Genomic DNA, 877 nt, shown 5'->3' on the forward strand with positions numbered 1-877 from the left:
GGGGTAGGGGGTACAAACACAGATACAAAAACACACACACACAACTATATATATATATATATATATGTATGTACACACGGCGGGCTTCTTTCAGTTTCCATCTACCAAATCCACTCACAAGGCTTTGCTTAGTCTGAGGCTATAGTAGACACTCGCCCAAGATGTCACCCAGCGGGACTGAACCCGGAACCATGTGGTTGGGAAGCGAACTTCTTACCACACAGCCACGCCTGAGCCTAGTAGCATTTCCTCCATCTTTGCATTCTGAGTTCAAATTCCACCAAAGTCAGTTTTGCTTTTCATCCTTTCGGGGGTCAATAAAATAAAGTACCAGTGAAGTACTGGGCAGAGTCAATGTAATCAATTTCACTGCCCCCTCAAAATTGCTAGCCTTGTACCAAAATTTTAAATCATCATTATTATTTTTGTTGTTGTTTCCTTCATTGTGCCATGACCACCCCTCATTATTTGTTGGCAGGTAAAGGATCAAAGAGAGAAACTGCAGAGAAGATACTTCCAATGCTCCAAGACAAGGACCGGATAGTAAGAGAGAGCGCCGTGCTGTCTTTGGGTAAACTGAAGGACCGTAGCTGTGTGAAAGCCATCATAGATCGCTGGTAGGTTTTGTTGTTGAACTTGTTGTTACGGTTCTTTCCTTAATTATCATTTGTGATGATGATGATGATGATGATGATGGCAGTGGTCTTGAGCTTTAGAAAGAAACATTTAAATTTAAATAATAAGGTTAAAAATTGATATTAATTAAATCAATATCAATTTAAACCAGTGGCCTAGCATATTGAAAAAAATCTGAAGATTCAGAAAATTATATTTACTCTTTTACTCTTTTGTTTCAGTCATTTGACTGTGGCCATGC

General features: G+C 39.2%; 1 protein-coding gene across 1 annotated transcript in view; it reads left to right on the plus strand.

Moving 5' to 3' along the window:
* LOC106869059 (uncharacterized) overlaps positions 1 to 638 on the plus strand; it is a 24,391-nt gene extending 23,753 nt beyond the window's left edge. The window contains exon 7 of the mRNA XM_052978160.1: positions 479 to 638. Within this exon, the coding sequence (XP_052834120.1) occupies positions 479 to 621 (143 nt within the window). The 3' untranslated portion in view covers positions 622 to 638. The remainder of the gene's footprint in view (positions 1 to 478) is intronic.
* Positions 639 to 877: the final 239 nt, after the last annotated feature.

This window comes from Octopus bimaculoides, chromosome 30 (genome assembly GCF_001194135.2).
Source record: "Octopus bimaculoides isolate UCB-OBI-ISO-001 chromosome 30, ASM119413v2, whole genome shotgun sequence".
Lineage (NCBI taxonomy): Eukaryota > Metazoa > Mollusca > Cephalopoda > Octopoda > Octopodidae > Octopus > Octopus bimaculoides.